This window comes from Canis aureus, chromosome 3 (assembly GCF_053574225.1).
Source record: "Canis aureus isolate CA01 chromosome 3, VMU_Caureus_v.1.0, whole genome shotgun sequence".
NCBI lineage: Eukaryota > Metazoa > Chordata > Mammalia > Carnivora > Canidae > Canis > Canis aureus.
The window spans coordinates 79566438-79591143 of record NC_135613.1 but is presented as its reverse complement, the minus strand read 5'-3'; the positions used below and the strand labels follow the sequence as shown (position 1 = coordinate 79591143).

The 24706-nt window shown below is 47.6% G+C and overlaps 2 protein-coding genes across 18 annotated transcripts in view; both read left to right on the top strand.

Moving 5' to 3' along the window:
• Window positions 1-12101, top strand: part of MSANTD2 (Myb/SANT DNA binding domain containing 2) — a 31838-nt gene extending 19737 nt beyond the window's left edge. The window contains exons 1-5 of one of the 15 annotated variants that reach the window (XM_077893985.1): window positions 695-1883; window positions 4466-4549; window positions 4622-4721; window positions 6299-6359; window positions 10554-12101. In XM_077893985.1, coding sequence (XP_077750111.1) covers window positions 4646-4721; window positions 6299-6359; window positions 10554-11406 — 990 coding nt within the window. In that variant the 5' untranslated portion in view covers window positions 695-1883; window positions 4466-4549; window positions 4622-4645 and the 3' untranslated portion in view covers window positions 11407-12101. Of the gene's footprint in view, window positions 1-583; window positions 674-694; window positions 1884-4390; window positions 4722-6298; window positions 6360-10553 lie in introns of those variants that run through there. The other 14 variants (XM_077893982.1, XM_077893987.1, XM_077893986.1 and 11 more) reach the window with 14 other exon arrangements.
• A 4098-nt stretch (window positions 12102-16199) lies between these two features.
• ESAM (endothelial cell adhesion molecule) lies at window positions 16200-24387 on the top strand. 3 transcript variants are annotated; one of them, XM_077893992.1, is made up of 7 exons: window positions 16200-16411; window positions 19639-19826; window positions 20890-21091; window positions 21282-21437; window positions 22817-22939; window positions 23208-23334; window positions 23567-24387. In XM_077893992.1, the coding sequence occupies exons 1-7, from the start codon at window positions 16342-16344 to the stop codon at window positions 23880-23882; spliced, it is 1182 nt and encodes a 393-aa protein (XP_077750118.1). In that variant the 5' UTR covers window positions 16200-16341; the 3' UTR covers window positions 23883-24387. The 3 variants fall into 3 exon arrangements, with proteins under 3 accessions (XP_077750118.1, XP_077750119.1, XP_077750120.1); XM_077893993.1 differs by lacking the exon at window positions 16200-16411 and adding an exon at window positions 17054-17205; XM_077893994.1 differs by lacking the exon at window positions 16200-16411 and adding an exon at window positions 17071-17290.
• Window positions 24388-24706: the final 319 nt, after the last annotated feature.

The following is a 24706-nucleotide window of genomic DNA, read 5'->3' as shown; positions in this document are numbered from 1 at the left end:
CAACTGCCTTTGAAAATCTGTTTCACTGCTTGTTTTTTCTTATAACATTGTTTCCTGCTATAATAACTAAGCTGTCCTGCCCTGCAGTTTGACTTTATTTTTCATCTGACATCTTAGACTGATCATGCCAGTGTTTTCTAAACAACACATTTATGTAGTTATTAAGCCTTATTTCCGTTCCTCATTATATAGACCCTGCCCCACCTGCAGTCAGTTCTATGAGAACAGTGGTTTTGTCATGGTGATTATCTTATGATTATATGCAATGGGGCAAATTTTGAGAAAATGATTGAGCCAGTAGCAGAATTGGTTGGCATATGCCCATACGATTTATTTCATTTGCTTCCCTGCTTTGCTACACCAGGGAAGGATTCAATTCCTTCTACTTCCTGAAAGTCAACGAGGGATTGGAGGACACTGAAATGGAAGAGACCTTGTTTTTACCACTCCCCCCTCCAGTAGCTTATATAATGTCAGGAAGGGCTTTGATGAAACCACTGGCCCTGCTGATAGATCTTATTTTCCAAGCCTTTCATTATTTTATTTACCCTTTTCTGAACTCTACAATTTCCCTCTCTTGTAGCTGGTTCGATGCCCAGAACTGAATGCTGTGCTCCAGCTGTGGCCTCACCGATGCTGAATAGAGAGGAAGAGCCACCTTCATAGCTTACATGTGATTCCTCTGCTTATACAACCCAATACTGGATTTACTTACTTTGGCAAGATAGCTGCATTGTGCACTGTATTTAATGTTACGTGTACTGTAACCTTGGGTCTCTCTCTGCATTGCTGCCGTTAAATCCCCAATCCTGCCAATCTAAGACTCCTGCCTTTGTTTACCTGCTCCCCTCCCCCCCAGACCCTCCCCCCCCTTACATTCATCCACAATGAATGTCATCTTTATTCTCTCATTTCCTTTCACTCCAATCTTACACTTTGATAAAACTTTTGCTCTGTCTATAAATTATCAGTTGTCAGCCACCTGATTTTCCTCCCTGCTTTGGTAATGGGACAACCTTTAGTCTTCTCTCTGGTGCTTTTCCTGTCGGAATCATTAAACACTTGGCATTTTTTCCAAATCGGTTCCCTACGAACTCCTCTGATTTGACCGCCTGATCTAGTTGTTACCTATGCTTTAGTTCTTCTTTCCAGATTTTCTTGACTCCTCCTGACCTCTGTCCCTCTGACTTCATTCAAGATAACAATGTTATCTCACTCCTCTTCCCCAGTGAGATTGTAAGATTGATTTACCATGGAAATTTCTAGCCAATAAGGATAATATTATTCTTTGCAATTGTGAATAGACTAGTCTTTAATAATTTTAAGCAGATTCTTTCCCCGTTCTCTGCCCCCCCACCAAGATCTTAATTAAAAAAATAAGTGCTAGACGTTAAATTACTGCACATTTCTAAGACAAATGAGGTAAAGAAAGAAGGAAGGGAAGTAAGGTATTTGTGTTGAGTAGGAAATGGCCTTCCAAGTAGGCTAAACTGAGATTCTTGTTGGGTTTGGCATGGCTGTCTGAAATGGGAGGTGAGACTTTGTTTTTCCTAGATTCTGGAGCGTTCTCTTAATCTCAGATTTAGAGTAGGTTTTTAAGTTGGCTTATTTAGGACTGTTGACACAGACACACAGTCATTTAATTGCCTGCTTTGGTTCATCATTTAGAGCGTGGGAAGTGTAACTTTTTCTGATTGGAAGGTCTCCATATGCTCCTTTTATCCGTTTCTAAAGTCCCTGCAGTTTCACTGAATTCCAGTGTCTCCTATAGTGGTGGTCAATTTCACGTTTGAGTTCTCACTTTTTTTTTTTCTATCTTAGTTGATGTGTCCTATCCAAACAGCTTCTCCTTGGATCTGTGGATCTTTTACTGAACCCAGAAGGTACCTCTTATGTGTATTTATGTCTTAAGAGAGTTAAATCAATTTGGAAATCCTTTCAACAGGATTTCAATATAGTGAATTCCTATCATACAGATTTAGGAATTACTAAACATTTGTCTTCCAGGCTCCTGATAGATATTTTACATATCAGCACATTACACTATCAAAGTGTATTACAAAAGTACACGATGAAAGAGGAGGCAAGATCTTTTAGCCTTTTTTGATGAAATATATATCATCTGACTGTTCTTCCATATCTAAAATCATTAGATATTGGTAGTTTCCTCATTCACAATTACATAAGCCAATTAAAATTTCAAGCTCAAAAAAAAAAAAAAAAAAAAAAAAAATTTCAAGCTCAATTTGGTGGTTTCAAAGAAAGTAAATCTTTTTTGTGGTTTCCCACCATGTATATTGTCAGAGATTGGTGGCTTTGTTTATGCCTGTATCCCATCCTGATAACCGTGGCACCTTTCTTCAAAGGAACATCAGTTTTATTTCTTGACTTTTGAAATAACCCTTAGTGACAGATCTGACTGGGCTCTTTGGTGTGCTGCATGCTTTTCTCTAGGCAGCCAGTCAGAAGTGAGCAGTGGCATCTCCATTTATGGCCTTGGAAGGGTGAAAGGGACACGGCCGGGACTCTCCATGTACGGTCCTTGGAGCAGTTGAAAAGAGTGGTTGGGATGTTCTTGGAGGCAGCAACTAGACATTGTGAGATAAAAATAAATTGGCAGGAGATGTTTGCAATTCAAATTCCAATCCCTGCAAGGAGGGCAGAGGGCACTGGGAAAGGAGAATATATAGAAAGTCAAATGAGATCTGCTGCAGGCATATGTCTCCTTCCATTGGAAGGGTTGCCCTGAGACACGTTTCCCAAGTTCATGTCTGATTTTTTTCTAGAAAGTTTTGTGTTATGTAGTTGTAACTATGTTTTACAAAGGCAAAGAGGGAACACTTTTTTTTTTAAGAGTGCATTAATCAGAAATCTCAGTTCTTTAAGGCATCATTTGAGGCACCAGAAGAGTTCTCTAGAAAGGGAGAAAGGCAGGTGCTTATGCAGGGGGTAGACTGGCTGGTTTTTCAGATGGGGTAACTAATCACGGCTGTGTTTATGTCTGAGGAAGATCATCCTATGTGTCATGCTTTTATTATTCCTTTTGCCCATCTGGATTTCTGTTCTCAGGGGACAGATCTGCAAAGTATTTGACAGTGTCTTCTTGTCGTTTGTCAACTGTGATTTGTAGATATGGAACTTTCACGGAGGCTCTGTAAAGATTATTAAGAGTTGGTTTAGTTTGGTGAGAATATGTGATATATTGGCTTATGGAAAGTGGAAAGTAATCTCACTGTTAGGAGAAACTTACAGTCTGGCTAATGCATATAAATTAAGTCTGAGGTGAGCTGGTTTTGCACAGTTGAGTTAGAAAATATTTGGGAGCCATCAAGGAGAAAAGGTCTTGTCTCTCAAGAAAACTGAGTGAAATCCAGTCAAGTAGAAGGGAGATTAGAAGGAGCAAGAGGAGCAGAGATGATAGACACTGGGTAGCACTAACTAAATTTGGATGCCAGGACTAAGTCCATGATTTATCCTTTAAAATATCATGTAAGACAGAATTAAGATCTACCATTAATTAACAAAACTGGGCAAATGATCAGAAGTACTCATTAGAAGACCAAGATGAAAATGGAAGGGTTGTGCAAGATAATAAAATCATCCAGGTTTTCTCTGTGGACTCAAGTAGTGATTTTTATTTGTTGTGTGGCACAAGGCAGAGGAAGAAATGAAATGATACCCCTCCACCTCACTCCCCCCCCCCAACAAAAAAGGAAATTATTGGCCTCCTTTGTTGGTTTGTTTAGCTGGCAATTTGAGTTGATAGAATGGATGAGTATTGGCTGATCTTTTGCTGTAGGAAGTAGTGTGTTGTTTCTTAATGGTTGATGTTTGAGACTAGGGATCTGTAGCATAATTGATTTGACTTCCTTCAAATTTTAGCAACTTCCCTAAAGACAGAGTAAGTTAGTAAGGACTACAGACTTTGTAAGTAATATGTTTTACTAGCTGATTCATTGAGGCATTGTTTTTTACTCTGTTTTCCTTCTTAAGCGTAAGGAAGGTTATATTCTTTGCTTTGGGAAATTCTTCTTTCTGTCCTCCCTTCCCTCACTTTTTCCAAATTCTGGGCACAATAGCAGCTCTTTCTCTTCTGTGGCAGGTGTGCATCCTATTGGCTGGCTGGTATTTCTTGTTTTCTTTTTTTTTTTTTTTTCTTATTCTTTTTAAGGGGGGAGTGGGGGTATAAAAATATGTGTATGGGGTACATGCAATAATGTTGTAATGTTTCTTGTTGTTAAATGGATGATTAATTGCAAAATAATTGTTTGAATTATAACCTGTTTGAGTAAATGCTAAATTAGTTTTTTTTCTAATATAATAATGAATTTGAAATCTAGCATTCCTGTAACAATGTGTCTTTGTTTGTCTGTCTGTGTCTGTCTCATAGTAATTAATATCTGTGGTCCGTACCTGGAAGAGGAAGTACAGCTTTAAAGGAATAACAAAAGACTTTGTGTCTTAGACCCTTCGCAGGTGTTACAGTCGGGTGAAAGAACATGGTGTTGGGAAAAGAAAGAGCAGTTACACATTTGAACAGTTGGAACAGGTGTTTGGTCAGGGAGGATGGGATGCTCAGCCCTGCCAGCCTGTACTTATTAACAGTAGTGGCTTGTACCAGGAGCTGGAGTCAGATGGCAGCACTATGGAGGAGTATCCACAGGAGGACTGGGGAAACCACAGTCAGGATCTCCATGGTTATCCAACAGATCAGGAATTGGGTAAGAAAGCCAATATATATGATGCTTAACTAATGTGTGTGTGTGTGTGTGTGTGTGTGTGTGTGTGTGTGTGTACACCTTTATATATGCACCGGTACTTAGTATCTGTCATTTCTTCTGGTACCGTTCCCATTGTCAGCATCAGGCACACAGCCAGCCTTACTTGGGGGCAATTTGGTCATCGTTGGTTTAGCCCTAAATTGCCAACAGGTGCTTGGTGTTGGTCATTTGGATTTGGGTACCAGCAAAAGTCCTAAAGACACAGAATTCCTAATCAGTGGCAGGTGGAATCCTAAGCAGTTTAAAATATCCTGCATATCCTTGGTTCTAAGACAGCTGCCAAGAATGTTAACTCTTGGTTCAGCTGCTCATGAGTATCTTTTCCTTCCATTATTCCAAATACTTTTCTCTTTATGATTTGGAAAAGGTCCCCAGCCAGACTTGAGTCTGAACAAAACAAAAGAAAACAAAACAAAAAAAGGAAGAGAAGCCTCATTTTATCTTGAAAAGAGCTGCTTTTGAATTTTGTCAGTGATTATACTCCTTCACAATTCATGAAGGATCCCATCCAAGCAGTAGCTGGAAGTATTTAGACTTAGCATTAAAGATGGAAAACAAAACTCCTGGCCGTCAAGTCCAAACTGGGGTGGTCTAATATTTGTTGGTTTTTTTTGCAACAAACGCTCCAGTTTGGATTTTCATACTTTGGAAGTCCGAATCCAGTTTCTGCTGCAGCCACTGTGCTTTGATAGCAAGTTATGTGATGAGTGTTCACTTCTAAGTAAATGTTTCGACTCCTCAGTGAGTTGCTCAGGCAACCTCCAAGGAACTATAAGTAGGATTGGCACTCTAAATGTGCTTTCCTAGCTTAAGATAAAAATCCATAGGCACCATTTCATAGAATTCCTGATGATAAAGAAATGCTAATTGAAAAGAAAAAGGATTAAATGCTAATATCTCCTACAAATGCTATTAAAAAAAATCTCTCAATATTGGAAGGGAGAGAAGAAAGAGGCTATAAAACTGTAAGAGTAACGCAATGTAAAGATTGGGAGAATAGAAAGGGCTGATGCCAAGTGATGGCTGCCTTTTAATTTCTAAGATAATAAGGTCTAAATTGCTTTGGCTTCCCATTACGGGGAGTTTTGCCCTAAAGAGTTAAGTCACCCAAACCTTAGGGAAAAATAATGTCCAGAGTATATTGATCATGATACTGGGGCGAAAATTGCTCTGTAAAACCTACACAGAAAATCTAAATAGAAGAGAATCGTTTTTCATTCTCGTTCCTTTAAAAATCATGTTTGCAGTGAAATTAAGCTTTAAGCTCCTAGCTAGCAATCCACTGGTGACCTTGAAGAATTTTATACTTGTAGAGCTGGTTTCTGATCTTGCATATAAATGTATGCATCTCATTATAAAAGAGTTATATTTATAAATCTGGCATTGGACAGGGTTTGACACTACAATTACAGCCTTGCATTGGAAAGTATGGGATGAACAGTCAATACAGTTACTTCTCTGCCTAAATGTATGCTACTTAGAAAAATATAATTTGTTTCAAAAACCTTGCTTTTCAGATGAAATACCTGTCACAAAGAGAACATTAAAAATAAAACAAGAGTCTTCTGAAGAAGCACAGTAAGTAGATGCTTCTTTCTACAAAGTGTATTTACCTAAATTTAATGACTGTTGGGAAGACCTAGAAAGTCACTGCTGTCATTAGGCACGTATGGAAAGTAACTGCCGTACCACTGAGGGAGCAAGTGTACTCACTGCTTCTCATCCTCTTAGCTTACATTTGCTAGTATTTAATCTAAAATGTTGAGGATTTTGTATACAACATAAAGAAATAAATGTATTACACAAAAATAAATGTGTTGATGGTGCTTCCCTGTATGCAGATGTAGATATGTAGGTGTTTAATTATAGCACAAAAATGGCCCTGAGTTTAGCTGGGGTTGGGTGAGGTGACAGGAGGGCCAGAGGGGCACTTACATTTCCTTATGATATTACATTTTGGGGATCAAAAATCAAGCTCGTAGGTAGCCTTTTTATACATTTGGAAAAGAAAGTAGTTGCCAGAAGAAAGATGAAGTCTGGGGCTAGACTCCTTCCACTGGCTAGCTACGTCACCTGATCCTCCTCCCTCAGCAGTATCTCTTCTGTAAGGATAGCACAGGTGTCTGGGTTTCAGTGATACTATGTTTGTGGTTCTTTTCAATAACTTTAAGGAAATTATTCCTTAACTTTAAGGAAGTCCCTGATTAAATGTATGAAACAAATATATTAAAAGATGAATTTATGGGAAAAGTAGAGGAACACCATTTTTTTTCCCACCTGGTCACCTGGAAGCATTGATAGCACCCCCTTTTTTTTTCTTTCTGTATTTCATTCCACATATGTGATCTTGATGTTTGAGGGATATGGTGGGAAAAAAGGAGAACAGGCAAGGTGGTATGATAAGCAACAAGCAATATGAAAAGGAAACTGTGGTTTTCACTGAGCAAAACACCACCACCACCTGCTTTGCGAATGCTACTGTCTTCAGAGTATCTGTGGGACCAGAGTACCAGTTGCTCCCATATCTGGGGAGAGGGTGAAAGTTTAGGGATCCAGGATTATTCCTTAAAATTATAACCACTCCCTACCCCTCAAAAAAGAAGTTTATGACTCAAGTCAGTAGGTTTTACTGAGGCCATCTCTTGTTAGGAAATGGGTCTGTTTTCAAATTGTGACATCAGAATGTCCCAAAGGAAGGGAAACTTTGATGAATATTTTTAAAGATGCATTATTACTAGTCCCTACCTTCAAACCCCTAGTCCCCAAAAAGGCCATTGTCTCTCCTTCACTAAAACATCCCACTCGTCCTTTCACTACCACTTCGTTTCACTACAGGGGAGGCCCAGTTGATGTGAACTCAGACCTCACAGAATTAGTGTCACCTTCAAACCATCTGCACTTTTCCTGTGGTTGGAACTTTAGAAATCAGGAACTAAAATAGACAGTTCTCTAGAGCCATTTAAATAACTGGGTCTCATTTTCACTGTGCTCCATAGTTTTGAAAATGTGATGAGTCTTAGGCCCAGGGATCTTCAGGTTGGCATCAGAGCAGCAGGGCAAGACACTGACAGGTTCCATAGAAATAGACAGCTTTGCTCTCCAGGTTCTAGCTCACATGGTGAGAGATTTTTGTGGTTCTTATTAGGCCATTTATTTTCCAGTGCAAGTTTCTTCAGAACTGTTCCTTATTGATTATTTAGGGCTAGGAGAGTGCTGAGTAAAATAATTCCATCTGGGCATTGGATTTTTTTTCCCCTCTAAGTATAGGTGGGATTAGCCTGAGCTAGTGGACATAGCCTGTAGTTAAAAGATACCATCCTTCATCCATAAAGAAGAGTCACCTAATCTCATTTAGCCAATGTTTATTTGTCAAGTGCCTACTTTATGTCAGGCATTGTGATATATCAGTGAGCAGAACAGATGGAAATCTCTGCCGTCCATCTCAAGTCCTTAGCTTAGTCCTTGTGATCAGTGTAGCATTTCAAAAGAGGATGAGGAAGCAGGGTACGAAAGAGAGCTTTTCTTTAAAGCATTCATGCAGAAGCACGGTCCTATATCTTCACCTCATGAACACCAAGCTAAACATTAGCAATCAACTGAGTGCCTTTGTGTACTCTGAGAAGAAAAACAGTTCTCCAGAAATGCAGTGATTTCATCTTGATGGCCACTCCAAAGCTTGAGAACTTTCATAACAAACTAAAGAGTGGAAGAGGAGTCTAGGGCAGTCTTTGGCTCCAAGCAGCAGCAGATAACAAAATCTTAGCGTCTTGTCATCTTGCAAAGAAAGCCAAAGAGTGTTAAGAGGACAGATTGAAAATGACTATGTGGAAGCTTCCCCCAGTTTGTTCCCCAAACTCTTCCCCTAGAGGATACAAGGATTTATGTTTTGTTTTTTTTAAAGATTTTATTTATTTATTGGAGAGAGGGAGAGAGAGTGCAAGAGAGAGAACACAAGCAGGGGGAGGAGGAGAGGAAGGGGAAGGAGAGGGGCTGAGGCAGAGGGAGAAGTAGATTCCCCACTGAGCAGGAAGCCCAATGCGGGGCTCAATCCCAGGACCCTGAGATCATGACCTGAGCCAAAGGCAGATGCTTAACCAGCTGAGCCACCCAGGCACCCCCAAGATGCAAGGATCTTAATATGAAACTTTGAAGCATCTATCTCCTTCCAAGAACCTGTTAGCAACGATATACCTCTTGTCTCTTGCCTACATTTGATTGTACATAAGGGTGGTCGTTGAATATTTTTGTAACTCAAACCTGTAACGATAAAACTGTAAGAGACTGTTGCTAGGTTAATATTTAACAGACTTCAGTCTTTCAATATCAAAGTTTTGCCATACCTGAGAAACAAACTTGTAATTACATATCCCCTCATATATAGCACATGAGTTATCATGAAGTATCAGTTAGAATTATGAGTTAAGCAGCATGTGAAACAAGAACTTCCCAGCATGTTTTCCCTGTTACTATCCAAATCAAAATTATTTCTATACTTTTGTTCCACTTTAGAAAATATTTTCTAGGGGCTCCTGGGTGGCTCAGTGGTTGAGCATCTTCCTTTGGCTCAGGTCATGATCCCAGGGTCCTGGGATCGAGTCCCATATCAGGCTCCTGCGGGGGAAAAGAGCCTGTTTCTCCCTCTGCCTATGTCTCTGCCTCTCGTGTGTGTGTCTCACGAATAACTAAATAAAATCTTAAAAACAAATTTTTTTTCTAGAGTAGTCTCCATTCATTCATTTTTCCCTTTTAAATCCTAAGCTTGATGTAGACCTTTTCCATCTGAATTCTCAGATCTTGATTCTGTGCTTAACTGACCATTCTTCTAAATTTGGGAGTAGTAATGAATTTCAGACAAATAGAAGAAAATACCATTTTGTTTCTGCATCAGGTCATTAGTCATAATCTGTTGTACATTTCCTACAGGAAGCATGAATGGGTCAAAATAACTGAACTCTTAAGAATTTACAGATTAGAAATTAAGTTATTCATTACTTTAAGTAATAGTGGATAGTTTTTTAAATACAACATCCTTCATCTGCTTTTGGTACTTAGGTCTGAAGGCCATCATATGCATTGTAATAGCCACTTTATAAGTCAGTAAGAGAAAGATAGATACCATACGATTTCACTGTATACAACTTGAGAAGCAAAAAAAACAAGCAAAGGGAGAAGAGAGAGAGAGACCACGCAAAAAACAGACTCTAACTATAGACAACACACTGATGACTCCCAGAGGGGAGTGGGGGTGGGGGGGAGGAAATGGGGGATGGAGATTAAGCAGGGCTCTTGTCGTGAGGAGCGCTGGCTGTTGTATGGAAGTGTTAAACCATATTGTACACCGGACACTAATATAACACTGTATATTAACTATACTGGAATTAATAAATTAAAAAAATTTTAAATTCTCAATCCTTGGGTTTCTGAAATCTTAGGGTCTTACATATCAATAGTTACTAAGTTTAATACAGCCAGACTATAGAAGTAATGGTAAGCAGCTTATCAATAATTCCTAGAAACTTCCTAGGAAAGAGTATTTCTCAGATTTTAATGCTGTGTTTATCTAGACCTGCACTGTCCAATAGGGTAGCCACTATTTAACCGTAATTTCCAGTTATGACTAAAAATCTCCTGTGTCACTCACACTGGTCACATTTTAAGTGCTAATGGCTACTATATCGGATGGCACAGATCTAGAACATTTGCATCAATGCAGAAAGTTCTGTTGGACCGTGCTGATCCCTGAGGAATTTGACTTTGTATTTCTCTTTCTAGGAAGAGAGACATCATGCAAAACATTGTACAGATTTTGGAATCAGTACAATTGAAATGGGAACTATTTCAGAGCTGGACAGACTTTTCAAGGCTTCATCTTTCTAATAAACTGGCCATTTTTGGAATTGGTTATAACACCCGTTGGAAAGAGGACATCCGTTATCATTATGCTGAGATCAGCTCCCAGGTGCCCCTTGGCAAGCGACTCCGGGAGTACTTCAACTCCGAGAAGCCCGAGGGACGAATCATTATGACCCGTGTGCAGAAAATGAACTGGAAAAATGTTTACTACAAATTCTTAGAGATCACCATTAGTGAGGCTAGATGCCTGGAGCTGCACATGGAAATTGACTGGATACCCATTGCCCATTCCAAACCAACTGGTGGGAACGTGGTTCAATATTTATTACCAGGAGGCATTCCCAAAAGTCCAGGCCTTTATGCCATTGGCTACGAAGAATGTATTGAGAGGCCCCCTTCACCGCACTTGGAGCGACGTCCTCTGGACCCAGGAAAGGAGGGCCGGGTTGACTTGGAGACCCTCTCAGCGCAAGCCTCATTACAGGTGGAAATCGAACCCACCCGAATAATCTATTGCTACCTCGGGATTGCTGAGGTCAGGACTCTCCAGCAATGCTTATTTTTACATTTCCAGGCAAATGCCAAAACCTTCAGCAAAGATTGGGTTGGTATTAATGGGTTTTTATCTCAGAACTGTATCGTGGATCCCGGAATTTCCCCCAAATCCATCTATATCAAATTTGTAGAAGTAGAGAGGGATTTTCTTTCCGCTGGCTCTTTAGTCGAGTGCCTGGAAAAAGCCATTGGGTACCCCTTAAAATTTAACAACTGAATGTCATCCTTCATAAGGATTTGGGCTCTTACCTCCCTCTTCTCTACTCACTTGGCATTACTCAGACTGCCTCTCATCCAGATGCTGCCATCAGGCTCTTCATGGGAACTCTTACCACCATTGGGCCAGTACAACTTCTACAGAATCATACTAGACTTTGGGCAGAAAAAAAAAAAAAAAACAGACCTCACCTGAAAATGCTCATTTTGAGCAAGCAAGATATACAGCGAACTTGCATGGTGGGTTAGCTGTTTTCTTTTTTAAAAACAAAAAACAATTTTTAAATGGATTTTAGAGCCCTGATATAAACAAATGTAGGTACATTCCATATTGGACAAAACTTATACTTTGAGTTTCATATGAAATTGAAAAATTGTATTTTTTTCACAATGTTTCATTTTTACACATCTCTATGTCTCTATATAAGTATTATTTACAACCCTGAATAAATAAGCAATAGATAATGGCAAGTTAAATCTTGAGTCACAGTAAATAAGACTGTTTTTCAATATCACCCTTAGCTACGATTGTATATAATTTAGAGTCTCATTTTTTTCACCACCCAAGTGTTTTGCTATTCCCAATCAGTGTTGCCTGCAAAGACCTTTGTTTCTGTGATGTACCAACTTTACGGTTGTGTTGCCATTTAAACTTTTTAAGAAAAAAAATATTAAAGTAATTCTTGACCTCTTGGAGTACTAGTTGAACTTTTTGTAGCAGGGTATAGTCTCACTGGCACTGGGGACTGTGCTCTGACTTTTCTGCTGAGAATGTACAGAACAAAGGGAGTAGGATATCTTCACTTACTCTCTGTACCCCGCTGACCAATATCATTATTTCTTGTCAGAGTACCAAAGTCACTGGACATTTCATTTTTTCTCTTTTCTTTTCTTTTCTTTTCTTTTCCTTTTCTTTTCTTTTCTTTTCTTTTCTTTTCTTTTCTTTTCTTTTCTTTTCTTTTCTTTTCCTTTTCTTTTCTTTTCTTTTCTTTTCTTTTCTTTTTTCTTTCTTTCTTTCTTTCTTTCTTTCTTTCTTTCTTTCTTTCTTTCTTTCTTTCTTTCTTTCTTTTCTTCTTTCTTCTTTCCTTTTTTTAAATGACTGAGATGTTCCTTCTGACCCTAAGTACGTGAATTAGTAAGAGATTTTCATTCCTCATCTTTATACTCAGTAGTCAAGGGCAGCTCTCTCAAATGAGAGTACAAATGGAGAAGTGTGGTCATCATGCTGTTTATATAAAGAAGAGAAGATCCAATAGAAACATTCAAAAACTTTTTTGAGTGATGCACAGAAAAGGAAGTTGTAAGGTATCAGTCCATTAGGAAAGTAGCTATCTCATTTAGACCTTTCGGGGATTTCTTTGCATCACCTAGCGCTCCACTTAGTGGTTAGTGCTCATGGCTAACAACGAGCTTACTAGAAGAGCAGTCAAGGGTCACTTTGGTCTCACGGCCGGGACTTGTTAGATTGGTGATTTATCTTTAATGACTGCCCCAACATCTCTCAGGTTCTCTACTTTAGATGGACTGCAAATCCAGGTAAGAGCTATAATTTTCCCTATTTTTTATACTATTGAAGATAAAATTGCATATTGATAAAAAAATGTTCTCCTTCCTACAACCTGAATGACTCAAATCAGTGATTTTTCTCATCCTGATACCTCTTAGTTGATGCTTATTTTTCGAATGGCTGGAGTGCTTTTAATCAATGGGATGACTTTTATTAATGTCATTTTAGTCTAGGTTTAAGCAGTTGGCTGTTTTCTGTTATGAGCTGCTAAAAATGGATGCTAGTGGAAGTGCCTGGCTGGCTCCATTGGTAGAGCACGTGACTCTTAATCTTGGGGTTGTGAGTTCAAGCCCCACGTTGGTTGTAGAGCTTACTTAACAAAACAAATTTTAAAAATGGATACTAGTTCAGGGGGAGTATAAATATTCTTGGAATTTGAGTGTAGCACCTCTTCTCCCTGGGCACAGTCTATAGGGATGGGCCTTAGGGAATTTTTATGACTTTGCTTTTCTTTAGAACTTGGAATTACAGACTTAAAGGCTGAGGCTCTGCTGACAATCTTTTAGCAGTAATTTCTTAATATTCAGTGCTAAGTGCTTCAGGAAAAAGCATTATCAAACTTTGGTATCCCCCAAACTTTGCCACCAACCAACCCCAAAACCAACATGCTTTGTGCATTTTTCTTTCTATCCCACTCCCTGTTGCTATTACTTAGCTGGGGTGGTCATTTGGGGAAAATTTAGTGTGGATGTTTTAAATCTACCTAATTTTACCTGTTTTAATCTACCTGAGAATGAGGCATTACTACTAGAGCACTGTGGGCAGCACAGAGAAGGTGGCCAAGGCTGGATCCAGGAACCAGTATGTTTTCACCATTTGGCTTGGAATGGGTGAGCAGTAGGGGCAAGAGGACGAAACGACACTGGGAAATGAAGCTTGGAAAGAAAGGAGATTGCTGATAACTGAATATCCAGTTTCTTTGGCCAGAACAGTCTAGAAGAGAGGGTAACAGGGTATCATATAACTATATGAGCATTGCTAAAGACAAAAAGTGGACCCTTAATGAAGCCATATATCTGAGTTGGGGGTGGGGGTGGGGAATGGAGACACCATGTTCAAACTAAGAATTAGCACATTTTGAGAGATGAGGTGAAGTATGATTGGAAGAAACGCTAGTGGCCTGCATGTCTCTTAACATATCAAACTATGAACTTAGCTCTTGAATGCAACATGTTTATGGAAGCAGTCTCCAGGTCACTCACAGGTTATCTGCCAACATCCTCACATTACACAAGGGCAGGGAGCAGTGTTCATCCTAAAATGCATCCTGGCAAAAGCTTTCAGAAAGGAAGGGAGCTGCTCTGCTAATTTCTGTCACTTTGATGTGGGGCCAGCAGAAAGAAATGGTTGGGATAGGAGTGAGTGGGAAATTTTTTGGTTGGGATGAGGGCAGTGTGAGAGTCCTGAAGGGCCTGCCCCTGTGTCACAGGGAGAGATTCGCCGCCTACCCATCTTTGGTTGCAGCTTTACTTCCGATGTTGCAAATTATTTAGGATCTACATTCCAAAGGAAAAGTCAGCTACAGAGAGTGAATATTGAGACTCTACCTTGTATAGCACTTGATAGGGCTGAGCACAGCCCGTGTAATTAGATGCTTTGGCATTCCTGGACACAGACAAGAGACTTTGTACTACCTTTCTTGGAAGGAGTTCCTTATTTGGGGTCACTTAACCCTGGTCTGGAAATGAAGGGGGGATGTTTATAGGAGGTGGTGGTTTGCACTGTAAACTAAAGAAAAATCTGAGTGTGGTAGAGTAGAAAAAACCAAACCAACAGCCCCCAAGTACACATACACACACACACACACACACACACAATCGCTTGACAATGCAAGTGTGTACGGCCTTGCATAAGTGTATGAGACCCGCAGTTCTCTTTTCTGTTGCCTTTGCTGGCTGCCGCTGAGCTGCCAAGTGTTAGATTCCAGGGGTTGCATGAGCGGTCTAGTGTTTGCACAGGCATTTCTCAAAGCCACTGCATGGCAGGTATTTGAAGCGCAGCCAGGCAAGTCACACTAGGAAGAGGCACCTGAGAAGGTCTACGGGGCGCTGTGTAGAAAAAGCCCCTGCGCAGTCCGGCACAAGGACCACATTCCGCGTTAAAATAGAGCAGAACCTTGTGGAATAAATGGAATCGGAGGCCTGGCTGCTCTTCCTCCCAGTCAACTGGCACCCAGAGCAGGCAGCGCCAGGAATTCGTTGTTCTGCTTTCTGGCCCCGGTGACCTTTGCTCGGTGGCTAAGCTGTGCCCTAAGCTGTGCCCGGATGTTCGAAGCATCTGTGTTTGGGCTGTTGGACGGAGAAGCAGGAACAGGTGCGCGCCCCTCTGTGAGGGCGCTGCGGCCGCCAGAGGGCGCCGAGGTGCCTGCGGACCGCCGGGCGGGGGGGATGGGGGGGACACGGTTAATTTAGATTCACAGCGAACAAGAGCTGGCCCGGAAATTAAAGGATCAGAGAGGGCCTGATGACGGATGGGGGGCAGCGAAGATACGGGGATAAAGAAACGGGGGGCGTTGTGCGGTCTACCTTCCCAGAGCCGCCCATAAACCCCTCCGCAGTCGGCATGAGGCCCTAAACCACTCTTCCGAGCCGAGGAGCTGGGAGCCTGGCTCCTGTCCTCAGTTTCCCGCTCAGCTCCTGGGGCTTCCTCGCGCCGGCCCTTTCCCTACCCGGGGTGTGCGGCACCAGAGCCGGGGCCCCGGGGGCTTGGGGAGGCTCGGAGGACCTGCCGACCGCCCCTCCCTCCGCCGCCGCAGGTGCACAGGTCCTCTGCCCGGGGGCGGCCGCGGGGCCCCTGCGGGGCGGGGGGCGAGGGCGGGGGGGCCGCCGGGACCCGAGCAGAGCCGAGCTTTCAGGCGGGAGAACCGGGCCCCTCCGGCCGCACACCCCGCGGAGGCCCCGAGGCTTCCTCCGCAGGCGGGGGCGCGCCACCCCCGAGGCCGGGGCGGGCGTGCGGGTGGCTCCCGGCGCGGGGGTCCCCAGGCCTCCGGCCGCCCAGGGTGGCGGCTCAGCACCGCTCCCCTTTGCCCCGGCCCCGCGGCCACTTACCCGCCCCCACCCTGCGTCCTGCCCGGGTGGAGGCCGCGGGATCCGCCGTCGCAGCGCGCGAGCCGCCCCCACCCCCGGCGGCGGGTCCCCCGCGCGCCCCGCCCGGGAAGACCGCGACCTCCCCGCCCCCTCGACGCCCCGCCCCCCTGTCCCCGCCGGTCCCCACCCCGCCGGCGGGACACGCGCGCACAGACTCCGGCCAGAGCCGCCCTGGTGTCAGCGGCCCGGCTCCGCGTCCGCCCCGGCTGCCCAGGCGCGCAGCACCTGTCGCTCGGTGTGTCCCGGAGCCGGTGCCCCTGACGCCGGCCGGCCAGGGAGTGCCATGGTTTCCCTGCCCGGGCGCCCCGCGACCAGCTTGCTGCGGCTTTTGTTCCTGGGGCTGAGTACCCTCGGTGAGTGCAACCCGGCCCGGAAGGGGGCTGAGATGGGAGATGGGGTGAATCCCACCCCCAGGGAGGTGGTCTTGGGCCCTGGTGTAGGATCCGGATGGATGGGGACTCCCGCCTCTGCTCTTGCCCTCCTCCCCCCTCCCCACCCAGGGCATCCCTGCTGGCAGCGTGTCCACACAGCTATCACCTTGGGTGTGGACTATGTGTGGCGGCGGAGAGGGTCCGGACACGGCTGGGTAGACCTCTGCTGAGTTGTGGGGACCAGTCCTCCCCAGCACTCCCCACCTCCACGCAGCAGGGCCAGATGAGCTGCGCTGCTAGATGAGACACTGGCTAAAGAGCTTAAGGACTTAACTCCAGTCCCCCCTCCTACCCCCACCCCACGCTCAAGCCCATATCCAGGAGCCCCCAGGAATTCCCTGGGTACCGGGCTGGACAAACACGCTTCATGTCAATTCCCCAGCCCAGATCCTCCCTCTAGCCCCCTCCTGCTTCCTGCCCTGGGAATAAAGGGAGGTGCCCCAAAAGCTTGGCCGTGAGGTCACTTGGGACACAGGAAATGGGGGAGGGGTTTGAATGCCTAAAGGAGCAGAATTGTGACCCCCCCCCCATCACCGCGAGGTCCACCACCCCCATTGGTTCCTAGAGCCAAAGGGACAAAGGAAATAGAGAGGAGGCTCCTCAGAGTCGGAGAGGAAGGGTGCCTCCTTGGAGCAAGTGCTTGAGGCGTGTCGGAGGCTTCCAGGAGCTCCCAGGAGCTGGGGTGGCCCTGCGGCATCTGGAGAAAAGAGGACGCAGTAAGAGCAAACCGTTATAAACTTGTTTCACTTCCTCTGGGGCTTTCTTGTCATCTCTTTTCAAGGATCCCGAACTGGGTGAAGGGTGAGTTTGTCAAGGTCAACTTTAATCCATTTCTCTCAGGTCAGAAGTCACCAGATACAGAGAGACCTAGAGTGGAACTCAGCCACAGTGATGGGGACTGAGAAGGGGACCCCCTAAAGCTCACCCATGCCCCCTTTAGCCTGCTATGTGCCACAAGGGTGTTGGGGCATGAAGTCATTAGGGTCCCCACCTGCCACACCAAATCCTGGACAGATTTCTGCTCCTCTAGGCTTGGTGGGCCTGCCCCAGGGTCCCTTCACTTAAGTCTCAGCCCCCTTCTCCCAACGTCAGCCTCGGCCTCTACCCCCAACGTGCCCATCTCTGCGGGGCGCTTGCGACGCAGGAGAAAAAAGTCCAAGTTCGCTGCGTGGGCATCGTCCGCTACCTCTCCTGCAAGCTCTGCCTTTCCTACCCTCACTCTGGGCCTCAGTTGTTAGGACGACGACAGCCCAGGCTGCACGCCCCTAACTGGCCTCCCCAGGGGGCTGCTGAGCTGCCGCCGCACCCGCGAGTCCCTGGCACCCGGGCACCCGGGAGAGCGCCTCGAGCGCCGCGGCCCTGCTGGGATCCGGGCTCGGCCGACCCGGGGAGGCCGTGCGCTCCGCGCTCCCGAGGCCCGCGCCGCTGCCCCTGGGGCGTGAGAAGCCCGCGGGGGGAGTTTCTCAGAGGAAGGGAAACTAAAAATAGTAGCCCCGGGGAGCGGGCCCATTTTTTGTGCTCCTCTGGCCGCGGCCTGCTCCCTCACTCGGGCCCGAAGGGTCCCTTTCTTGGGCCGCCCCGCGTCCTTCGCGTCCTCCCCCAACGCCGCACGGACGCCGTGGGCCGCAGGGGCGTCTGCGGCGGGGGACACCCGGGGCCCGGGCGGGGGAGCCCCTGGCTGCCGACGGGGGGGTGCGTGTCCATCACTGCTGCCACCGCCACCCCCACCTTTTGCAGAGTGAAAAAGAGGAGCGCGGGGCCTGGGGGCGCCGGTGGCGGAGGGGCCCGCGCGTGTCCCGGGGCGCAGGCAGGTTTCCCCGACGGGAACCGCTTGTGGCCTCGGGGCGTGCGCTGCAGGGAGGCCGGGGGAGATCCGGGGGAGATCCAGGGAGACCCCGATGGGCCCGCAGAGGCCGGTCCGCGGGCCGCTCCGCCCGGGCCCCCGGGGCGGGGCGGGGGGGGGGGCGTCGGGCTCCTTGAGCAGAGGTTGTTTTCTCCTGTAGCACCTCCGGCCCTGCGGCTCCCGCGTCATTGTCTTCAGCCTTATCACCCGGCACAAGTTTCCTGCCCCGGCCCGCGGGGACCCGCCAGGAAGCGGACAGGGGGTGCCGCGAAGGCCAAGGAATAGGGGTGGGGGTGCTGGAGAGTCGCGCAGCCGGAAAGCCGCGGGGGTGGCGCGCATCCTGGCCGGATCCGCTCCAGGGGGCGGGGAGCGGGTCACGTCGGGGGTTGGCGGCCCAGACTCGTCGGCCCGCCGTGGTGCCAGCCTCCTCGGCCTGGCCGCGTACAAGCCCAAGGTTATTCCCTCCCGGGGCTTGGGACTCGGCTGCCCGTCTGCCTCTCTCCAGTGTTTCTGGACGCCTTGGCGCAAGCATGGACCCCACTGTCGTCTCCTTGAACCCAACACCGCGTCCACCCCTGAACGCCACACCCACGCCCGGGAGACTCGTACTCGAGTGTCCGGGGGCCTCCATCCGTGTTCCGTCGGCCCCGCTGCCCAGCGGCCTCGCAGGACGAGCGCGGGCCGCCCGGACGCTTGGGGCCACCTCCTGGGCCTGGGCCTGGGCCTGGGCTTTCCTGGGGGAGGCCCCGGTGCGGACGCGGGGGGGGGGGGGGGGGGGAAGCGCCGGGCCGGCTCCGCTCTCCGCTGCCCGAGCTGAGCTGTTGATTCAGACGGAGCCGCGGGTTAATCGGTAATCCGGCGGCCTCCCAACCCCCCCACCCCGCCCGTGGGGTCGAGGAGCAGGAGCAGGAACGCTGGCCATCCAGACCTGCGCCGCTGCCCCCGAAAACTGGGGGAGCCAGTGCGCTGCAAGGGTGCAGGTTAACAGTAGGAAACCTGCCCCCCTCCCCTTAGGGGTCGTCCCCTCCCCGCGGGAAATCTGCCCCCTTCTCTGGGCGCGTAGAAACCCGCTCCTCTGGATGCAAATAAAGGCGCAGGAATGTGTCCCTACCCCCGTTAGGAGCCCTGGGCTGAGCTCTGACAAAAGCAGGACCGTAGGGCAGCAGCCCCTGGGCGGTGTTCGAGGCCCAGGAGGTGGACCTGCGAGCTCCGTCCTCTCCCGCCGCGCGTGGGGCAAGGTCCGCAGGCCGAGCGGGAGCCGGTCCTGGGCGCTCACGCTCTCCGCCTCCTCCGCTCTTGTGCTCAGCGTCCTCCTCGCGGGCCCAGCTGGAGCTTCACGTGCCCGCGGGCCTCGCCAAGCTGAAGGCGGTGGAAGGCGCGGAGGTCGTGCTCCCGGTGTGGTACACCCTGCGAGGCCAATCGCCCGCCCAGCCTGGGCCGTGGGAGTTGCTCACCGTGATGTGGTTCTTGGAACAAGGGCAGGATCTGAACCAGGTGAGGCAGGAAAGCATCTCTGCCAGAGGCTGGGGGCAGCCTGTGACCCGGCCCAGGGACGAGCTGGCGGGAGTGGGAGGGGTGGCCTGGGCAGAGGGGACAGGGAAGGAGTTGGGGAGGAGGAGTGAGGTCCTCCTCACCGCCGGGGTGTTTGGTCTGACTTCGGAGGGTGCCCGAAACGATGTTCTTGTCCCCAACTTTCTCCCGAAATCCAGGACACGAAATGCAGGAAAGCAGAAAAGCATTTTGCTTTGCTTTGCTTTGCTTTGCTTTGTGGGAGGGACAGTGAGGATTGAGGTTTCATCACAAGGGGAGGGTTAGGGCGAGGATCACACAACATGGAAAAGCTGAGCATCTTCCTATTTTCACCTTCTTTGTGCTTTGGACACTGTCACAGGCCACTTCTCTTCCCGAATCCGTCCCCTGAATACACTCCTTTGAGAGACAAGGGGCAGGCTCCTTACACTTACTCTCCCTCCTTCCTGACATCAGACTTATTCTCCAAGGCAGAGTTACCCAGAAGCCAATGAAACTTCATTTTCAAAGCCCCATATTTGCTTCGGCTCCTCCGAAGGCTCTGGAAAGTATGTTCAAGAGGTCATTTGATAAGCAGGGGGGCTGTATGTGAGAAATTGAGATTGCAGGGTTAGATCCTGGGTTCACAGGGTCTGAACTTATACATGGGGAAAGGGGACATCTTCAAGATAAAGAAGAGTATAAAAAGATTTTTAAAAAAATTTGGGGGTACCCCTGCAATCCAAGTTTCTTTCATAAATACCCTTGTTTACATTATCCCTCACCCATTATACCACCTTTCTAAACGCCCCAAATGGGAGATGAAGAGACAAAGCATAGGGGGTCAAGAACTGTTGTGGGAAGAGGACCCAGGGGCAGAGAGAGGGAGGCTAGAGAGACAGCAGGTGAATGAGGAGCTGGTACAGGGTAGAGGGATGAGTACAGGGAGGAGCACTTGAAGACTGCCAGCGTGGGGGAGGCGGGTCAGCTGAGCCTGTGGGCACAGGGCACACACGGAATAACGGGGAGGCGTTGTGCTCCCCACCAGGTGTTGGCGTACATCAGTGGGGCCACATCAAGCAAATCTGGGGTATCCCTGGTCTACACCATGCCCTCCCAGAATGTGTCCCTGCGGCTGCAGGGCCTCCGGGAGAAAGACTCTGGGTCCTACCGCTGCTCTGTGAATGTGCAAGACCATGAAGGCAAAAATAGGAGCCATGGCAGCAAAACTTTAGAACTCAGTGTGCTGGGTGAGTGTGAAGTACACTTTGCAAACCTTCCCCAGCCCCATGGGGGGAGGGGGGGGACAGGCAGGTCTCTCTCCCAAATGGCAGAGTGTAGAGGTTGGAGGAGGGGGGTACAGGGAGCATTTGGGGGGTGGGGATGGCAGGGGTCTGTTTTTCCTTGGGTTTGAGTTTTTAACCCATCTTTCTGCTCCAGTTCCTCCAGCTCCTCCCTCCTGCCGCCTCCTGGGCGTGCCCCGCGTGGGGACCAATGTGACCCTGAGCTGCCAGTCCCCAAGGAGTAAGCCAGCGGCCCAGTACCAGTGGGAGCGGGCACCCCCATCTGCCCAGGTGTTCTTTGCACCAGTTTTAGGTGAGGGCACTTGAGACTGTAGCTGGGGTAAGGAAAGATGAGAGGCACCAGAGGGGAGGGGGGGGGCAAAAAGGGGAGGCAATGCTGCTAGGTACTGGGGTGGAGGAGGATGTGGAGAGAAGGGGTGGGAAAAGAGGGCCCTCCAGGTGCAGGCACTGTGCTGGGGGCTTTCAGGTGCTGTGGCTCTGGAGCTAGGTAATCTGCATTCAAATTCCAGCTTTGCCATTTACTAGTCTGCAACTCTGAGCTATTTCTAAAACAGGAATATCATAGCCCTGATTTGGACCCACTAGTTATAAAAGATGTTTTGAGGACAATTGGACATTTTCTTTTTTTTTTCTAATGATTTTATTTATTTATTTGTGAGAGACACACACAGAGAGGCAAAGACACAGGCTGAGGGAGAAGCAGGCTCCCTGCAGGGGACTCAATCCCAGGACCCCGGGATCATGACCTGAACCAAAAGCCAGACGCTAAACCACTGAGCCACCCAGGCATCCCTGGATATTTTCAATATGGATAATCAGATAATTACTCTTAGGTGTTAGATAATTCCTTTAAAGATTTATTAACTTATCAGATGTGGCAGTGGATTTGTAGTGATGCGGCTGATGTCCTTACGTTTTAGAGACTTATGCTGAAGCATTTATTTCTAAATGTCTCGCAAAAAAGAGAAATGAAGTAAGTAGAGCAAAATGTTAACAATCATCGAATCAAAGTAGTGGGTATATGGATTTTCATTTTGTCCCTTTTTCTACTTTTCATTTGACCAGTTTGATAATAAAAAAAATTATTTGTATTTTTAAAATAGTACTTAGCTCATAGGTTTGTTGTGAAGTTTTCATAAGTTAGTCCATGTCAGGAACTTAGTCTCTGGGGTAGAGTCAGTGGTCAATAAACTCGAACTGTTACAATGGTTATATTATATTATCCTTTCAACACCATCAAAGAGGTCATATTACCTCATTTTACAGATAAAAAAACTAAGACCCAGGAATAGCCAGTAACTTGTTCAAAGTCACATGGCCTGTGGGGCATCTCGGGGTTTCTGATTCCTAGCCTAATATTTTCTTTCTCATCACACAGCCAATCCGAAATAAAAGTAAAAATGGTATTTGGGTTGTTCTGGGCATCAGTTCCTCTCTGAATCTTTTTAGAAATCAATCAGGGACACTGAGCAGTGGAAATGGCGAGGGGCATGGGGTTCGCAGTTCAGTGCCTGGGGCCAGTACCCAGCATGCCGGCTGTCACAACTTTTCCCACTGTGAGGCAACAGACAGATGAGTCTCCCAGAGAGACAAAGAAGATGTTCCAGAAGGGGCAGAATTTTTTCAGGGGGAAAGAGGGTCCCTGGACTTATGGCCAAATTGTGTCCACAGATGCCATCCGTGGATCTTTAAGCCTCACAAACCTTTCCAGTCCCATGTCTGGAGTCTATATCTGCAAGGCCCACAATGAGGTGGGCAGTGCCCAGTGCAACGTGACCTTGGAAGTGAGCACAGGTCAGTGAGGGGTAAGTGTGGTTAAGGAGAAGATTGGACACAGGTGGGGGCGGGGTTGCAGGAGGAGAGGAGGCCTGTCTGCTGAGGCCTCTCAATGTCAACAGGACAAGGAGCTTGTCCTGGTCAAATGTTTGTACAAATATCTGGTCACTGACTGACCATTTTCTGCTTGACGGGAAGAAAAGGTTTCTGGTGGCGGTGGGGTACAGGGATTGGAGGGGGCGGGGACCAGCTGGGAGTCTCCCTCTGACCCCAAGGCTTTTTCCAGGGCCAGGGCCTGCGGTGGTTGCTGGAGCTGTCGTGGGCACTCTGGTGGGGCTGGGGATGCTGGCCGGGCTGGTCCTCTTGTACCACCGCCGGAACAAGGCCCTAGAGGAGCCGGCCAATGATATCAAGTAAGTGTCTCTGCTCCAATGGGGTTCTGCTCGCTTCCCTTGGTGCTCAGAGTTTGGGCAGCTGTCCTCTAAGGGAAAGGTGGGCAGTGGCTGAAACGGCTTTCCATTGGGTGGGCTTTAAGGGAGGGGAGAGTGAAAAGGTGTGTGACCAGGGAGGAAGACAAAGCATGTAGAAATGCTCCCCTGCTCCCCCTTCCAGCTTCTGACCTCTTATTACTTCTTTGATGACCAGGGAGGATGCCACTGCTCCCCGGACACTGCCTTGGCCCAAGGGCTCAGACACAATCTCCAAGAATGGGACCCTTTCCTCGGTCACCTCAGCTCGAGCCCTCCGGCACCCGCAAGGGCCTCCCAGGCCCGGTGCCCTGACCCCCACGCTCAGCCTCTCCAGCCAGGTCCTGCCTTCACCCAGGCTGCCCAGGACAGATGGGGCCCAGCCTCAGCCAATATCCCCCAGCCCGGGTGGGGTCTCTTCCTCCACGCTGAGCCGCATGGGCGCTGTCCCCGTAATGGTGCCCGCCCAGAGTCAGGCTGGGTCTCTGGTGTGATGGTCCAGCCACTCATCAGCTAAGCCATCCGGTTTTTCTCCTTCCTAGACGGGTCCCCCTAGCACAGAGGCCTGAGTCTTGGGAGACCACCTTCCAGACCTCCAGTTCTCTGCTCACACCTTTCTTTACTATGGGGAAACTGAGTCTCAGTTAAGATCCAAACATTCAAGAGGTAGAAGAGGAAGTGAATCTTGGGGATTAGGAAGAGGGCCACCCCCTCCCCCAGGCCTTCCTATGACTGCAGGGAACACTGCTGAGATGTGGCCCTGGTAGGGACGGGCCAGTCCAGGAGTCCTCCAGGCCCTTGATCTGTACTCCACCCCATCTAACAGCATCCTTCACTCCCACTCCAGCTCCCTGCATTCATATAACCTGTCCTGCTGGCTTGGTTGGGTTTTGTTGGGGGCAGGGGATAGGGAAGGTATTTTTTTTTTAACTAACTTGAAATATGTTTTTGTTTTTATTTTGCAAATTTTAATAAAGACGCATTGTGTTTGTATGGAAAGTAAGAGTCAAATTGCCTTTTCAAACCCAGGAGGGCTTCTCCACACAGCCTCCTGGAACAGCTCTCCTAGGGTCTTTAAAAGGGTCATTTGTGGGGGCGCCTGGGTGGTGCAGTCAGATGGACAACCAACTCTTGGTTTTGGCTCAGGTGATGGTCTCAGAGTGATTGTCCCAGGGTCCTAAGATCCAGCCCTGCAGAGTCTGCTTGGGATGGATTCTCTCTTCCTCTCCCTCTGCCCCTCCTGCTCATGTTCTCTCTGTCTCAAATAAATAAATAAATCTTAAAAAAAATAATAAAAGGATCACTTGCTATCAGGTGG